Below are 15,401 nucleotides of genomic sequence, written 5' to 3'. Positions count from 1 at the left end.
AACAAAAATGTCTGTTACGTTTGTGTCTGTAAAGAAACATACTAATGGCCGGCACCACGGCTCACTAGGCTAATCCACCGCCTGCGGCGCCAGCACCCCAGGTTCCAGTCCCGGTCGGGGCGCCGGATTCTGTCCCGGTTGCCCCTCTTCCAGGCCAGCTCTCTGCTGTGGCCAGGGAGTGCAGTGGTGGATGGCCCAAGTGCTTGGGCCCTGCACCCCATGGGAGACCAGGAGAAGTACCTGGCTCCTGGCTTCGGATCAGCGCGATGTGCCTGCTGTGGAGGCCACTGGAGGGTGAACCAACGGCAAAGGAAGACCTTTCTCTCTGTCTCTGTCCACTCTGTCAAAACAAACAAACAAACAAACAAGCAAACAAACTAATCAATGAATCTGGGGCCTAACCATTGTTACAAATTGACAATAAAGTACATAATCAAAATAAAATGTACTAAACTAGTCTTTTAGAAAAAAATAAGAAACACAGAATGGTAGGAAGGACCAATTCTTGGGCCAGCTAATACAACATTTTTCTTAAGTATTAAAAAAGTGTGAGTTAAAATTTTTAAATAATGAGTTGACAGGACTAATCTGTTAAACAGTATTTATTTGTAGAGGAATCAAGAGTTGTATAATTTGATGCAGTGAAATGGGGGGTTAGGGTTATCAACACTTGCTTTTACTGTGAGCAAATTACTTTAATATCTTTAGATCTCAGGTTCTTTATCTGCAGAACAAGGGGAGTAAATTATATATTTGATGGGTATTTTGGGGACTAGCCCTGTATTTTCTTAAAATCTATGCACTCTATTTTGTCTGTAACCCCATCATTTGGTAATGTGGAAATTTAAATAATTGACCACAAGGGGGAGAACTCTAATTTTATATTAAATCATTTAATACAACATGAAATAATTTGAACATATTTTTGTTACGTGAAGCTGTTGCTGCTAGGCTGTGTGGTTTCCATGTCCTCCTGAGATTGGGGAATTCTACTACAAGTAGGTTTAACTTAATTGAAATGTGGTTTAGTGTTGTTAAAGTTATGATCAAATTATTGGACTCCAGAATCTATTTGTATTGAGCAATAATACTTCAGGAAGGGATCTAAATGTCTCTTTTATTAAAATGAAGAATCTAGGATTTTAGAATTTACATCAGAGTTTTTCCTTTCAAATATTGATTCAGTTATTTGTAAAGACACCTACAAAGGGCTGGCGCCACAGCTTACTAGGCTAATCCTCCGCCTTGCAGCGCCGGCACACCGGGTTCTAGTCCCGGTCAGGGCGCCGGATTCTGTCCCGGTTGCCCCTCTTCCAGGCCAGCTCTCTGCTGTGGCCAGGGAGTGCAGTGGAGGATGGCCCAAGTGCTTGGGCCCTGCACCCCATGGGAGACCAGGAGAAGTACCTGGCTCCTGCCGTCGGATCAGTGCGGTGCGCCGGCCGCGGCGGCCATTGGAGGGTGAACCAATGGCAAAGGAAGACCTTTCTCTCTCTCTCTCTCACTGTCCATTCTGCCTGTCAAAAAAAAAAAAAAAAAGAAAGAAAGAAAGAAAAAAGACACCTACAACCTTTCTGACATTCCTTGGTCAATTCTGAACAAGCATAAATCATAAATATGATAGTCTGTTGTAAAGTGCCCCTATCAAAACAGAAGAATTAGAGGGTGCCGGGCAGCTCATTTGAGTGCTAATATGCTTATTAAATGCACTGATAGATGCATTTATGTCATATATTCATTGTTTTATGAATGTTGAAATGTTACATGTTCACAGTGTTGAACATTCGCTTTTCCTGTTTAAGATTTGTACTCTTAAACTTCTACTTGAAGTTTTATTGTAAGGAAACAGCTTTTTTTATTGTAAGGAAACAGAATTCCCTTATGAATCTTATTAAGATTTAATGATTCACATATTTGAACTTCATCAAAATAAATAATATTTGAAAGGTATTAATACAAGATTTCTGGATTTTATCAAATAGATCCAAAATACACAGTTAAATGAGTCATTTGTAAAGACTTTATGTTAGTGAGCTGTATGAGTACCCTAATAATGCTTCCATTGTGAAAATAATTTGTACTTCTCCTTGGAGGTATGACCACAGGTCTTCCTTTGAATGAGAAAATAAACATTCCTATGAACAAAGAATGACTATTAAAATTGCTAATCAAATTGGACTGTATATTATCTAAAGATAGTTTTGATGTAACTGAAAATTCAGTCTACCTTTGATTTATAAACCTCCTTCATTTGGCTGCTATAAAAGAATCACAAAATGTTTTTAACAATGGTCTTGTCACTGGGAGAAGTATAATGTGAATAGATAAGTAAATATGAACTTTATTTATAATCACTGTTTATTTTAGTTACTTTCAGTTGAGACTTCATGAATTCTTTTAAAGTAAAAATTACACTATAAAGTAAAAATCAGCAATATTGTCATTGAGTTATGTACTGTCTCTTCCTCCAAAAATTATTCATATGGTTAATGATTTTCTTTGGCTTGGAAAATTTGTTTTTTTGTCAGTTTTTATGACACCAAGAAGTATTATAGACCAATAAACATGTGGTGGGTACACACCCTAGTGTGTTGCTAGCACACTGATTGGATCACTGGTAAATTTTTACATGAAGTACATTACTGAATAAAGAATACATTATATAAAGTAGTATATATTCATACCTATTGTTCCTGCTAAATATATTTTGTTGTTCCAGACTGCTGTGCAGTCGCCCAAAACTTGGTGCCTTAGATCCATGACAGTCATTTAAGTTTTTCCCGATCGTTGATTTGAGCAGGACTCGGAACAGACTGCCTCTCCTCTGTGCAGGCTCTGCTGGGCTGGCATGAAGTCCGGGGTTAAAGGAGTGCCGCACTGAGGGACACTGTTGGTGAGAGTCTCAGCTGGGGGCCTCATCTGGAAGCGGGATGGCTCGCAGTGCCGCTGTGCACTGAGCAAAGCTGAGAACCTGGTGTCTCTGTGACCTACCCTAGGAGGTCGTGTGAAGTCAGCCCTGGTGTACGCTGAGGGTCAGGGCAGTCACACAGGTCTGCCTGATTTCATGGTGAGTGGGTTAGAAGCCCCCAAGCAATCAGAGGAATCTGTAAGTCATGTCGAAAGAAGAGTGTGTGGGGTTGATATGAGTACTGCAGTGACCCTTTGGGAAAAATGCGTTCCACCATAATTTCATATATATAAATATATAATTTGTATCCATAAACTATAGTTATGTTCACCAGGTAACTTTAGAAAATACTTTTTCCAAATAAAATTCACCCTCCCAAAGAGACTTTTGGATTCAGTGAACATTTCTTGTTCTCTTCTTCCTTCTTTCTCGGTTTGTTCTGTTAAATATGCTGGTCTGTCCCCAAACCACTTTTCACATCCACTGAAAGTCTCCACCAAGGCTTTCTTCTTTGGAAAGTGTTTTCTCTACTCTTTTTATTTATTTTTTTGGCATGGAAAATACTTACTCTCATTAATTATGTCACTAATCATTTACTATTGATGAGCCCCTGTGTCTTTTTTCCTAGTTCAGAGTAAATAACTTATTGCTGAATAATATTAGGAAGTTGATATTTTCTAAATTTATACAAATGTAGAACATTATACATTCTTTTTTCACTGGAAGAGTTGCTTCTTGTTGTATCTAAAACATGTTGTTTCTGTTATTAAATTGAAATGAAAGGGACCTTAAGGCTGAAAGTGAAAAGTGACATTTTATATTTAAATACATAAAGTTTGAAAGTAGGGTTGGTCTTTCCTGAAATTTGATTTTAACATGAAGTGCTGATGCTAATTTATCTGCATGTGAGGTACAAATTGAGATTGCTTCTTTTCCTCTAAAGAGTTTTAAAAAAAATCAATAATGAAGTATTTCTTCTATTAGATCTAAAATCTGTGTCATAAGATATTAAGGTAATTTTAGATAAATATGACAGTAGTGAAAAGTATTAGTCATTTAGTTGTTTAAACAAATTAGAAATTTTGAAATCACACAAAAAATATTAACTCTGGTAAAGGAAAATAGAGCTTGTTATAGACATTGTTTTGTAGAAGACGAATCGAGAAAATAACAAATTTGCTTATTTAATTCAGAATCATCTGGAGGTGAGTGTTAGAAAGCGGCTGCAATAATGTCTTCTCCACACCCTGCGCTCTCCCTGGCACCTGGCGGTTGTCACATACAAGGGTGCTCAGTACATGGTGCGGTGTGGGACGAAGGAGTACTGTGGTGTCTGGTGACGAGTCTTCTGGTCATTTGCAAAAGCGGTTGTCTTCCTTGGGTTTCTAAGTATCTCAGAACTCTTGATTACACAGGCAGAAGATGGGAGTACGCAAAGGTTAGGTTTTGGTTTCTGGAGGCAGGAATTATTCAGTCGATGGTTCTCTGACTGGGACTCAGAGTCTCCCCATATATTTCTACTGTAATAAGCATATTACATCAGACCGTATCGTAATTACTTCTTCACATACTTGCCTCTAACCTTAAATTGCCAACAACTCAAGGGTGGCCTTTTTCCCTTAAGTTTTGTCTGCCCCAAACACTATTGGTGCTGTGTGGTACTGGTTACTCAGTGTTAGGAAAGTGAATTGTATTTGTTCCTTTCCATCCATCCTTTACTTTGAAAAAATTAATTTGTTCAATGAATATAAAGCTAACATTTAAGAATTCAATAGGAACCTGTTAAACTCATGTTCTTGTTAAAATAATATATTGAGCTTAATATCCAAACGAAGATATATTTCCATGCTTAGCTAAACATACTCTGTAGAGAGTAATTAAAAAACCTGTGTGTATGTTGCAGGGTGCTGTTCCACCTTTTAAAAGAGAAAAGTAACTTTAGAATTTGAAAAGACATCGTTGAATTTCCTGAGAGACAGGAGCACACTGTCACTCTCACACCTAGAAGTAGGAAGGAGCAGGCCATACTATCTCAGAATCCAAAGTGATGTGGATGGGTTTGTTGTACATGTTCATGAATTCTGCTGGGTTCATGAATTCCTTAGATTTGCACAAGTACTTTATGATTTGCTCAGGGGGGAGTAGGTCAGGTACAATTTGGTGCAAATTATCACCTAATCCTTTCGTACCCACCTTGATAGTCTTGAAGAGGTAGAGTCCTAGTTTGTGAGTGTGAGTGAGAAACTCCGTGATCACCTCTTCCAGGGTCTGTGACTGTGTCACGTCATCGAGATACAGGACTGGGACCTTTATGAGGGAGATGTGCCATTGCATGAAGAGCCTCGAAGGGATGTTATGGGAGATGGCTATGATTTTCATGTCCTTGATCATGAATTCTTCGTTTTGGTGGCTCAGATATTCCTCAAGAATTTGGTAGAGGGTCCCGGTGGACGACTCAAGAATGTGCAGCATGGAAGTGGGGTAGACGAGCAGCAGTCCCGTCACTGCTTCTCCCAGGTGGTGTTTCAGAATCGACTGGAACGCTTGTTCGTAGTACTCAGCGACGTCTGTCTTCTCTGTGTTTTCTTGAATGCTGGCCACGATGAACATCCTGTGGAGGAGGAACTTCTTTAGCTGCAGTCTTTGTTTCTCCTCCTGAAGGTTCAAGTAATTGCCACGTGGGACTTGGGGCACTAAAAGAGATTCCATCGGCAGCGGCTTTTGGCTCGTCTTCCGTGGGTGGCTCAAGGCAGTCATGATGTCTTCTTGATCCTTCCAGATGATGCCGAGTTTCAGCCTAGCAGGTATTTACATTATCGAGATTCTTCTTGCATGATGGGCTCGAATTGTTACTTATTCTGACAAAAATAAATCACAGTTTGGTAAATGTTACTGGATAGTAAATACCCTTCCCAGTATTATCAACAAGGAATATCTTTGAAAGTGTTCAAACAAAACTGAAATGCTAACATGTTTTCAAGTTTACAATGACACAACTAACAGTCGTATCCCAGGAAAGAAATTCTCCAGATGTAACGCAGTGGGGATTATCGGTGTCCTTCATTTTCAAGTTCCTAAGTGGCCTCTTTGTATAATTTCTCCAATTTTTTATAAATTAAATGAGCCTGTAAAAGTAAGAATTATGTATGAGGCTAAGCCCCGGTTTCCTCAGAACGCCAAAAGTTAATAGTGTTTCTGGGATGATAATAAACTTCTCAAGTAAGTTTTGGTTGTTTTTTCTCCCATCAGCAAATCTCAGGATCACCCCCACCCCCACCCCTGCCCCCACCTCTTTTTGGATGTCGCAGAGGTTAAATGAAAATATCTGGCTACTTCAGCTTACTCTCCTACACATCTCTGTGCCCGGTCAGCTGCCTTCCGTCTCCGGGTGCTGCTTGCTCTGCCTGTCCTTGAGACCCTGCGTGTCCCCATCAGGCCTCCAACTGCCAGTGCTGTGGAACTCTCAGCTGTGTTAGGTTCCAGTGTCCACAGGGAGCAGTGAATCAGAATGTCAGGGCGTTAAAGGGCCTTGCGACTTCCGTGTCTTTATAAATTAAATGAGGGGAAGTGAGTTTCCCTTCCTGAACAACCTAGTGTGAGAGTCCTGCGTTTTTAAGTGAGACAGGTGGTGGACGGGGCATATCTGTGACCTCACTTACTTGTGCTTGGCCCCCTGCCACCCACTGAGAGACCCAGATAGGGTTTCTGGTTCCTGGCTTCATCCTGGCCCAGACGTGGCTGTTGCAACCATTTGGGGAGTGAACCAGTAGGTGGAAGATCAGTCTCTCTCTCCTCTCTGTATCTCTGTCTCTCTCTGTCACTTAACCTTTAGAATAGATGAAAACAAATAAAGAATCAAATTTGCTTTTTGGCAGTTTTGTATTACACATATTGCTAGCCATGCTGTGCAGTAGACAATAAAACATACTCCTCGTATCTAGATGAAGGCTTGTCCTCTGTGCACAATACCTCTCTTTTCTAAAGATTCTTACCCCTCCCCTGCCCCAGTAACCACCATCAACTCTAATTCTGTGGATTTCACACACACACACACACACACACACACACACACACACATTCTCTTAATGCTGAATTCACATGAGCTCTATCAATAATTTTCAAGCAGCAAGATTATAAAACATTCAATTTTTCAAGGAGTACTTTTTCTCCTTGGAGTTTGTGTTATCCAAACCAGTGATCTGATTTTAATAATAGACAGTGATAGATTACCCAAGAAAGTGGAGGCTGAGTGGTAACTTAATACCTCTTTGTGTGCTAGATAAAAATGACTGTTACTCCTCTGTGTGATTCAACTCATCACTTCCTGATGTGATGCAGTCTTTCCAAAGGTGTTTGTCTTGGTGCCATCCGTGCCTTGGTGTTGCCTAAGTCAGGGATTGTTCTCATCCTCGTACTTCTGCTGCTTTGCCAAATGTAATGATGCTGACCCCACCTTCTTTCTGGCCTTCTTTTCTCTGTCTCCTGGTTTCTAGGATACTGTACTTCCCTGGATTTTCCTAAATCTCTCTTTGTGTCTTTGTGCCAGTTTCTTCTCAAACCCAACTCTGGGTGATGCTGAGGTTCTGAGTTCCTACCCATCTCCCCTTCTGCATCATGCCCAGTTACCTCAAGAGCGTCTAAGTTTCTATTTGGTGAGAGCTGGTAACACTCTAGATTGTGTGGTTGGCATAGTGGATTGGTCATGGAACTTTCCTGCACGGCTCATTTTTCATTTTTTTTTTTTTTTTTTGTTTCAGATCCTAGGCCAGAATCTCTGTTTCTATCGTTTCAGGTTTCCTGAAGTTTATTCCCCAACTCTATTCTGTTGCTAAATGTTTTACTCATTTTGAAACATGTTATGGGTTCTTGATTTCCACTACCTCTTTCCTTGCCCTGGCTCTTTATTTGGGTTATGCTAAGAGTTTTCTACCCGCAGAATTTCTCTAGGTTTTCCCACGTGACAGACTCAGCCTGGAGTGTGAGGCTAAGCCACTGTCAGTCTATTTCCTGAAGTTAGAAAAGTCCTTCCTGAATGCTAGGAGAGGGAGCTTGTGCCCTCACCAGATCTGTGGTGAGTTTGGCATTTATTTACAATCTCCATAATGGATTAGAGTGGAGAGAATATGGGAACATGCTGTAGTGTGCATTGCTACCTAACACTGAAACTGACAAAAGTCAGCAGGAGAATTCACAGCAGGCTGCTACCCAGGATCTCCTTTGGAGTGCACAGCTCAGCTCAGTCTCTCATGCGTAGCGAGAATCTTCTCCTGCAGCACGGTTTCCTTGCAGACTGAGCGGGGCACCCTTCTTCAAGAGAAGGCTCACTGCAAGGTGTACTCTCCTGCCTCAAGGGTCTTCTGGCTTTATGCATATGGCTTGTTGTTTTGATAATAAGTATGTTACCTCCAAAGAATGGATTGGTTACCCGAGAAAACTGGGGTGGACAAAGTACTGAAGAGTTTTAAACAAGGTTTCTGACTTGTCGTTAGATTTCCAGTTTCTTCTTGAGCTCCCAGACTTGGGATAGATCATGAAGACTGTTCTGTTTGTTTTCTTCTGAGTTTGCCTTCTCTCTCTAGGTCTGACTAACCTGCCCTTCTTCCAGATTCCATTTTTAGCATTTCTATTTCCATAGGAGCCACGACTTTGAAGTCTTTCCACTTACCCTAAATCCTAGCATCCCTGCTCTGGTCAGTGCTCCCCACAGGGAGATGTGTTCTGTTTTTCTAATGTCTTGCTAAAAAGAAGCTCAATCGTTATTTTGTTTCCCTCTGTGTGTTTTGTTCCTCCTTGATTTCATATATTTGGGTTCCTGCAATGTAAACCTAATAGAGGAGTGGTGATATTTTATCATTATAAATATATAAACTATTTAAGATATCAAAGAATGAGAGTTTCTTAACAAAAACTGGTGTTGGCCTAAAAACATGAATTGCCCTTTCTGTAAGTTAAAAACAGCCTGATAGTGACACTTTCTATGTGCTTCAAACTAATACAATTAGAAACCACCATGGAAAACTTGATATATCTTAAAGCACCATAGATTGTCCTGTATCATTGTTCCATTTTCCCAATGCATTTTTTCCCTTCATCATTGAATTTTTTTTTTCTCGGATTTCTTCTCCATAGCTCCGTTGTCCTGTGGTTTTTTGAAAGGTTTAAAGGTTACTTGCCTCCTTTGCTTTCCTTTCTTCAGTCATACTCTGAAACAGTAAGAGTTAAGTTCTGACCAGATAGGAATATAAATTGCATACAGGTTGCAAGCTTTTTGATTGATGGGTATATGTAATTGTGTGCTAATTTGAATGGATGCGTCACATTTGAATTTCCAGGTGCCACAATCCCTTGTGTTCCAACTGTTGAGGATATTTGTTTATTCCCAGAAGGCAACTCAAACAAGAGAATGATTCTGTCTATCCGACCACATAAAGAAGCTATCCTGTTACTGCACTCAGAGTAATCAGTTTAGAATAGCTTATCCAGTTTCAAGTTTGAACAACTGAGATGTCATGGAACCTGAGTAGAAACTTAGGATGCTATGTACTGTTTGTGATTTTTCCACCTGCCCAGCCTTGTTCTGCAACTTGTCTCACAGTAATATGCAGCATGCACCTGTAACTCATGTCAAACAGAGCACGTTTTTCTTGTTGATGTTCTTTATGCTCTGATTGTATTCTCCAGAACCAACTGTTTCTGAATAAACGTACTCCCAGGTCCTTTTGTTTTTGAAAGACAGAGAGGATTCAAATGATTATCACTTATTGTTTACTGGGTAGCATACACCAGATACTCTTACATGCAATGACTAATTTAATCTTTAAAACAATCGTAAATGGTTGACAGAAATTTGTCTGCAGTTGTTAAAGAGGAAACCAAATTATGGAATAGCTCAGGACTTTGAACGGAATTCGGAACTGCTCTCACTAGACTCCCAGTTGTGTCTGTCTAAGGTAAAGAAACTTATCCCTCATTCTATCCGTGAGCCCTGGGCCACTTTTCTCTTGTCTGTGACATGATGGTTCCTCTCAAAATGGAGAGTACCTTATAGTTTGGATAAAGAAATGTAAAGGAAAAGTCCCACAGGGTAACCATGATTCAACAAAATTCATCTACAGTTATTGTCTGCTCCTTTATCTTGGATTCATTGAGGCTTTGGTGATAGCATGGGCAGTATAAAAGACGTGAACCTGTGTAATGCTTGGTCCCTGATTTCAGAGGCTTAGAGTGCAGTCAGAGTACAAAATGTTGAGGAGTCAGAGTTGCCCTTGAGATACGACATGGAAAAAAACAACACATACCATATGGATGATACTCAGTGTTTTATCAAAACCACTGTAGAAGTGGGATCTGAGTTGCCTGTGGAAGCCTAGTGGAAAGAGTCCTCATGTGAATTTGCTGTTCCCATAAACAGGGCTGGGCAGTGGCTCTGTAAATGTTTCTTGATTTCACTCATGTAGGACGTTTGTGTCTTGACTGAACTTATTTTCTGCTTGGAATACAAGACCCATTTTTATCTCACCTGTGCTCACATACTGGAGAAACAGAACATGTGCTAGAGAAAAAGGTGGACTCTGCATTTCAGCATATCTGTGTGATCAGCCTAAGAAAATTAATGGTCTAAATACACAGCTAACAACTTGTGTGGAATCTCTCATTATGAGCACATATGAGGCTCTGTTAAAATGTTCATGATGCAATGGAATTAAAAGATATTTGTTGGTGCAAAAATTTTTGAAGTCCATGCATAGTTGTTTTAAGGATTTTATTCATTTGAAAGAGTTACAAAGAGAGAGAGAGGGAAAAAGGGGTGGGGGGAGAGAGAGTCATCAAGAGATCTTCTATTCACTCCCCAAATGGCCACAATGGCCTGGGCTGGGCTAGGCCAAAGCCAGGAATAAGAGCTTCCTCTGGGTCTCCCACATGGGTGCAGGTGCCCAGCACTTGAGCCAGCTTTCTCTGCTTTCCCAAGCACATTAGCGGGGAGCTAGATCAGAAGTGGAGCAGCTGTGGTCTATATGGGATGCTGGCATCACAGGTGGCAGATTAACCTGCTGTGCCACAGCACCAGCCCAGTAGTCAAATTTCAATTTCAATTCCAACAGTAACATAGCTATATGATTTGTGGAAAGATGCACCAAACATTGTGGAGATTTTTTTATGAATCAGATATTGTATTTACATGTGAAAAATTTAATTGTTAGTGGATTTTAAGGTTTTCATGATTATGTTGAGTACAGAATTGGAGGGAAGTACGCTAATAAATGAACATTGAACCCTTAAACACAAAATGTTGGAGCATTGAAAACTGGCTTCAGGAATGAGTGTTTAAGCAGGGTGGTCAAAATTAGATAGGATTTGTGTGTTTGGGGAAAGGCGAAGATGAGATTGTGGAGGGAACAGATTGAAATCTCGAAGCATAAAGAGCATAGGGCATGTGTTACAGTCCTGAGAAATGCAGTTCTTCCAAAGAAAATGGCAGTAGTCTGTTTCAGCTGGAAAAATAGTCCTCCAGCCACAGAATCTAGTTTTGTTGAATCTCAGATTCTGGGCCCTCGCCCTACGATTTCTAAATAGGTTTCGAGTGAGGGCTTGACGTCGCAGTGTTGACAAGTGTTCTCCTGGTTTCCAGCTCACTTTGAGGAAGACTTGAAACTTGCAATGATGTCAATTCTGTCCATTAAAATCATCTGGTGGAGAATTCCATAAAAAACAATACTTGGTATTTAATTTACCTGGAATGGAGCTCTAGGATATATATTTGTTACAACATCCACAGGTGATTGTAAGTGTAGACAGGAATAAAATTGTTGGTCTGGGCTACGGATGCGTGCAGGGAAGTCGTGGCAAAGGGGAAACAGTCAGTTTGAGGAGGACTCGGTTGTTGTCAGGGGTTTGAATTCACTCTGAAAGCAGTGGAGAAACCCTGGCATTTTCTGACTGCCTGTAACCAAAACTGCGTTTAAGGAAGTTGCCTATGACATGCAAAGGTATTGGAGACAAGTGTACCAGAGGCACCGGGAATCCTTTAAACAAACATTCTGCAGTTGGTAAGTGCTAGTGCCTTCTGATAGTTAAAGAGTAAATCGCCGGCGCTGCGGCTCACTAGGCTAATCCTCCGCCTTGCGGCGCCAGCACACCGGGTTCTAGTCCCGGTCAGGGCGCCGGATTCTGTCCCGGTTGCCCCTCTTCCAGGCCAGCTCTCTGCTGTGGCCTGGGAGTGCAGTGCAGGATGGCCCAAGTCCTTGGGCCCTGCACCCCATGGGAGACCAGGAGAAGCACCTGGCTCCTGGCTTTGGATCAGCGCGGTGCGCCGGCCGCGGCGGCCATTGGAGGGTGAACCAACGGCAAAGGAAGACCTTTCTCTCTGTCTCTCTCACTGTCCACTCTGCCTGTCAAAAAAATAAATAAATAAATCTGCTCAAGTTTTGGGAAAGTAGTTTGAGCTTAAACATTTTCTACTCTTCGACTAATGCCTTTTCTAGATACTTATGGTAGAGAAATAAAATTACTGAGAAACATTGTAATGTGAAGATGGTTATTATAGGAATTAAAAGAGATCTTGGAAAAAGTGAATGGATACACAAATTAAGAAATGATGTGGTCTTTAAATTATTTTTGAAGACTATTTTGAAGGCATGGGCAAAATTAACTCTCAAGCAAATAATAGACAAATGTATATGTGGCATGTGAATCCAATTTTCTTTTAAAAGGAAACCAGAAGGGAGAGAAATCTAGTTAATTGTTAACATAAGTGGAATTTGGGGATGATATTTGTTTTGAATTTGACAAGTTTTGTAGAAGAGTATGCTGCTGTTGGTCCAGAAGAAAATTAATGTTAAAGCCCAAGGCTGTGGCCATGGTTTGGTGAAAGGTGGTGAATGTGTTTCTCCAAGTCTGGAATGGTGGGAAGAACCTGTTAAATGGTTGCTCGTGGATCAGGCTGACTTAGGTGCTATATGAGCTCGAGACGTCAGAGACTACTGGGAAAGAGGCACGATAGGAGGATAGACACCAAAAGTGGAGCAGACACAGCTCGAGAAACTTGGCCCAGAAAATCTTTCATACTTTTGAGAGGTAGGTGTGTCTTTAAAAGTTGTAACCCATATGTAGAATTAGACTTTGAACTAAGGTAGTTGCTAAGCTTGAATTACACAAGGCTCACCAAGGTAAACGCGACTTGACGAGGTGAGGTGTGTACGGACTTGGAGAGGGCATCAAGTTTGAATGTCCATCCCCAGGAGGGCTAAGCTTTTACAAAAGATACGGGTGAAGGATATAGGTGAAGGCGCAGATTTGCAAAGAAAATAGTTGGCAGAGATTATGTTGAAGTTCAGTTACCTTGGAGACACCCAGGTTAGACGCAGCTAAGGGTCTGGAGATGAGAAGTCTTGACGCACTGGGCAGATTGTATAGTCATCCATACGGGGAGGAAAGGCATGAAACAGGGAGCCAAGGTGGCCTTCGGGTCGTGGAAGGCAAGAAGGTGACGGAGAAACGCATCTTAGGAGATACCTAATGCTAAGGGGGAGTGAAGAGGGCACAGGTCAGGGATGGGTAAAGAATTTACAAAAAGAGGGACATGAAGATAGATGAATTCAGCGCAGTTTTAAAAGTGAGTGGTTGTTACAAAATTCTAAAGGAGGCATTCAGAGTGCTTAAGGACTGAGCTGGCCTTTAGTGCTGCCAATTACAAGTGTCCTGGGGACTTTGAGGAGAAGGGATTCAGTGAAATGGTTGTCGGAGGCCCCTTGCAAAAGCAGAGTGAAAAAGCCGGGAGCATGAGCGGCCAGGGAGTAGACCACTGCTGAAAAGTCTTTGGCCACAAAAAGTGGGTAAGCTTCCTGAGAGTAAACCGTGGTGGAGGAAGGTAGCGGGGTGATCGGGCTGTGACGACCTTCGGTTTTCTCCAGTAAAAACTAGCGTGGTGGGGTTTTTCCCTCTCGACAGCCATTGTGAGCAGCCAGGAAGGTGGAGGCTGAAAGTGGAATGCTGTATTGCATGTTTGAACAAGTGTAAGGTTGTTGCTTCTCGACAGAGGTTTCACAGTCAGCAAATGGCACTAAACCTTGAAATACTTTTATATTCGCTTTCTTGTCAGATTGATTTCTGCTTTGTTGGCAGACTGGGGCCCTTCAGTGATGGATCTCATTTGCACACATGGTGCTAGGTCAGCTGATAGAAACACAACCTGAAGTTAGCTTTCCATGACTTGAGACTGTTGAGTAATAGCAATACTCTCAGCTGTGTGAGTGCCACTGTCGGGCTCTTGGAAACCATTCTAGTATGGTTACTGTTCCAGGAGAGTGCCTAGGCTAAGCTTGATTGAGCTCCGTGTGCCAAAATATAATCATGTTGTGTCTCTTTGAATTGAGGGGGGCTTAAACAACCACAGATTCTGAAGTTTGGCTGAAATAATTACAAGATTTTCACACCTAACCCAATTATCTGGTTAATAGGAAGACTTCTTGGGAAACATTTGATATTCTTGATGAATTTTTCAACTGGTATATTACCTCCACTAATCAGTTGCGCTACACTCAGAACTGCAGCTGTTAAACAAGGTGAATAACAGCATAAGTATGAAAGCAACATTCTGAAAGTCACATACTAACGTTTCAGAGTCAAATATTAAAATAGTTTGGGTCAAGCACTCCTTAGAACTAGCAATTCTTTGAACCAAGCACTTGGGAATATTGATTGTATTTACTGTGGGGTTAAATTTGTTTGTGATAATTTATATTAAGCAGTTTGGCTTTGAAGTAGGCCATGTTTCTCTGATCATGGTTTGATGAAAATCGTAAGTTTTTATCATAAACAGCTGAAAGTGTAGGAGTGCTTTCATGTTTGGCAGTTTTGTGGAACCTTTTAGAAGGCATAGAAATAGCTCAGCCTAGGCAGTGCATCTGTTTACCAAGAACTCACTTCATGTGAGAGAGAGAGAGAGAGAGTGTGTGTGTGTGTGTGTTTATAGGAGGAGAGGTCATACTTTGGACTTTGCAATAAGGCAGCATTGCAGTAAGAAAACTTCTAAGCCTGGGTTTCTGTTTGGTTAAGAGTCAATTTTGGATCTTGGGCTCAAAGGGCTGTGAGAGGTGATGCTGAATGTGTAGAGGTTGAGGCAGCGGTGTGACTTGGGTTTGCTCACTCACTGTTGCTTGCTAGAAATTTGCCTCCAGTGATCTCTTTGAGGACCAAAACAGTTTTCTATCTATTTTTCAATGAGGTCATTCTCTAAGACCTCTGCCTTGTGAGAAAAGGAAAGACCCTTCTTGTCATCTTGACTGTATCAGAATGGAAGTGCAGGCCTCTGGCCTTCAAGCTGTCTGCCTTTAAGGAGTGGTTTGCTTTGTGACTTAAAGATAAAGGGTAAACCCATGTTTTGATTGCAAACTGTATGCTATAGTTTATACTATGAAAAAGCTAGTCTTCAGAATGAGGGTAATATTTTTAGCGGAAACCTAAAGTAGACTGCTCTGCAGATGAAAAAAGCTTATCC

The 15,401-nt window shown here is 41.2% G+C and overlaps 3 protein-coding genes across 13 annotated transcripts in view; 2 read left to right on the top strand and 1 right to left on the bottom strand.

The window, feature by feature from the left end:
* Positions 1 to 15,401, top strand: part of ZNF804B (zinc finger protein 804B) — a 530,395-nt gene that overhangs the window by 29,041 nt on the left and 485,953 nt on the right. The window lies entirely within an intron of this gene.
* On the bottom strand, positions 4,907 to 5,662 carry TEX47 (testis expressed 47). Its single transcript, XM_089315830.1, has one exon. The coding sequence runs from the start codon at positions 5,660 to 5,662 to the stop codon at positions 4,907 to 4,909; it is 756 nt and encodes a 251-aa protein (XP_089171956.1).
* The window catches only part of LOC149121849 (uncharacterized), a 282,117-nt gene continuing 278,032 nt past the window's right edge, over positions 11,317 to 15,401 (top strand). For 3 of the 10 annotated variants that reach the window (XR_016222805.1, XR_016222806.1, XR_016222807.1), the window contains exon 1: positions 11,317 to 11,952. Coding sequence is in view for 4 of the 10 variants with exons in the window: in XM_089315831.1 (XP_089171957.1) it covers positions 12,862 to 12,979 (118 nt within the window). In the remaining 6 variants the exon portion in view is untranslated. Of the gene's footprint in view, positions 11,953 to 12,603; positions 12,980 to 13,277; positions 13,738 to 15,401 lie in introns of those variants that run through there. The other 7 variants (XR_016222803.1, XM_089315833.1, XM_089315834.1 and 4 more) reach the window with 7 other exon arrangements.

Source organism: Oryctolagus cuniculus, chromosome 16 (genome assembly GCF_051225735.1).
Source record: "Oryctolagus cuniculus isolate XC-2025 breed Fujian yellow rabbit chromosome 16, ASM5122573v1, whole genome shotgun sequence".
NCBI lineage: Eukaryota > Metazoa > Chordata > Mammalia > Lagomorpha > Leporidae > Oryctolagus > Oryctolagus cuniculus.
The sequence above is the reverse complement of the archived record's forward strand: the minus strand, read 5'-3'. Positions and strand labels throughout refer to the sequence as shown.

Bases quoted from the DNA above. Each gene is read 5' to 3' on its own strand.
- TEX47 (XM_089315830.1), bottom strand. From the start codon at position 5,662: ATGACTGCCTTGAGCCACCCACGGAAGACGAGCCAAAAGCCGCTGCCG.